This window comes from Bison bison, unplaced genomic scaffold, assembly GCF_000754665.1.
Source record: "Bison bison bison isolate TAMUID 2011002044 unplaced genomic scaffold, Bison_UMD1.0 scf7180017864325, whole genome shotgun sequence".
NCBI lineage: Eukaryota > Metazoa > Chordata > Mammalia > Artiodactyla > Bovidae > Bison > Bison bison.
In genome coordinates this window covers 1,129,045-1,130,645 of record NW_011494897.1, presented here as the reverse complement: position 1 = coordinate 1,130,645, position 1,601 = coordinate 1,129,045, and the positions used below count along the sequence as shown (strand labels likewise).

General features: G+C 59.0%; 1 protein-coding gene across 1 annotated transcript in view; it reads left to right on the top strand.

The window, feature by feature from the left end:
* Positions 1 to 6: 6 nt before the first annotated feature.
* HLX (H2.0-like homeobox) overlaps positions 7 to 1,601 on the top strand; it is a 5,617-nt gene continuing 4,022 nt past the window's right edge. Inside the window, exon 1 of the mRNA XM_010853298.1 lies at positions 7 to 852. Within this exon, the coding sequence (XP_010851600.1) occupies positions 261 to 852 (592 nt within the window). The 5' untranslated portion in view covers positions 7 to 260. The remainder of the gene's footprint in view (positions 853 to 1,601) is intronic.

The following is a 1,601-nucleotide window of genomic DNA, read 5'->3' as shown; positions in this document are numbered from 1 at the left end:
GGGAGCGCGGGCGCCGCGCCGCCTTTAAAGTGAGGCCAGGGGCCGAGGCTGTGGCCGGCCGGCCGAGATCCGGCCCTCGCCTCCTCCCTCCGTGGCGCTAGGGCTCCCTGGCCTGTCTGCAGTTCGGACGGAGACGAGTAAGCTGAGCGTCCCCGGCGGGGCTGCCGCCTCCTCCTGGACTTAGCGTTCCTCTCCCCGCGCACCCACCCATCCACCCGGCCGAGCCAGGCCGCGGCGGCCTCTCGGCGCACCCCGCCAGGATGTTCGCCGCCGGGCTGGCTCCCTTCTACGCGTCCAACTTCAGCCTCTGGTCGGCCGCCTACTGCTCCTCTGCCGGCCCCGGCGGCTGCTCCTTTCCTCTGGACCCCGCCGCCGTCAAGAAACCCTCCTTCTGCATCGCGGACATCCTGCACGCGGGTGTTGGGGAGCCCGGGGCGACCCCGGAGGGTCTGGCGGGGGCCTCGGCCGCTGCCCTCACCGCGCACTTGGGATCGGCTCACCCGCACGCCTCTTTCCAAGCTGCCGCCAGATCCCCGCTTCGACCCACCCCGGTGGTGGCGCCCTCCGAAGTCCCTGCTGGCTTCCCTCAGCGACTGTCCCCGCTCTCAGCCGCCTACCACCACCATCACCCACAGCAACAACAGCAGCAGCAACAACCGCAGCAGCAACAGCCTCCGCCTCCACCCCGGGCTGGCGCCTTGCAGCCCCCGGCCTCCGGGTCGCGGGTGGTCCCTAACCCCCACCAGAGCGGCTCCGCCCCGGCCCCCTCCAGCAAGGACCTCAAGTTTGGAATAGACCGCATTTTGTCTGCAGAATTTGACCCCAAAGTCAAGGAAGGCAACACACTGAGAGGTAGGTCTTGGGAGAGAGGCTGCAGGCCTCTGATCAGGGAACTGACGCACTCGCCGATTCCTGGGGCCGTTTGGGATGCCTTTGAGTGTTTTTAGGATTAAGAACAAGTTGGTAAAATGAGGGAAAAGGAAATGAATTGTAAGGAGACTGTGAAGCATTAGGTTTGAAACTCACTTGCTCTACGTTAAAATAAAAACAAAAACACGAAGAATCCAGGGATGCTTTAAAAACACACAGTCACAGAATCAATATTCATAAAAATGGTTGGTGTAAATATTTGCTCAATGGACTATCATCTGTGTGTCTCTTTAATAACATATCTGGAGAGAGAACTACATTATTGGACAGGAAAAGCCCTTTTGGGGAACATTTTCGCTTCCTTTGGTCTGATTTCTGGTGCAATTCCACCCAAGGACTGTAGATGAACAATACTGACTGAACTCCCCAAGAGGAGAGAGCAGAGTGAGGGCTTCTTTGGGGGTGGGAGGGGACGGTTTAGTTCTATGGAATTCTTGGAAGACACCTGAAAGTGTCTTGTTTAGGCCTCTTTGCCAAAAGCCCTTCCCAGTTATACGCATGGATGTGGACCTACAGGGCACACACAGGAACATTTCGTGCACTGCCCTTTTGCCAGTGTCCGGAGAGAGGCGTCTTGGGGGCTGGAGACAGAGGTCTCTCACGACTTCGCTCCAGGAAAGCGGAATGGAGGGGGTGTTGGGCGACAGACAGAAACAAATCCCAGAGAGTGT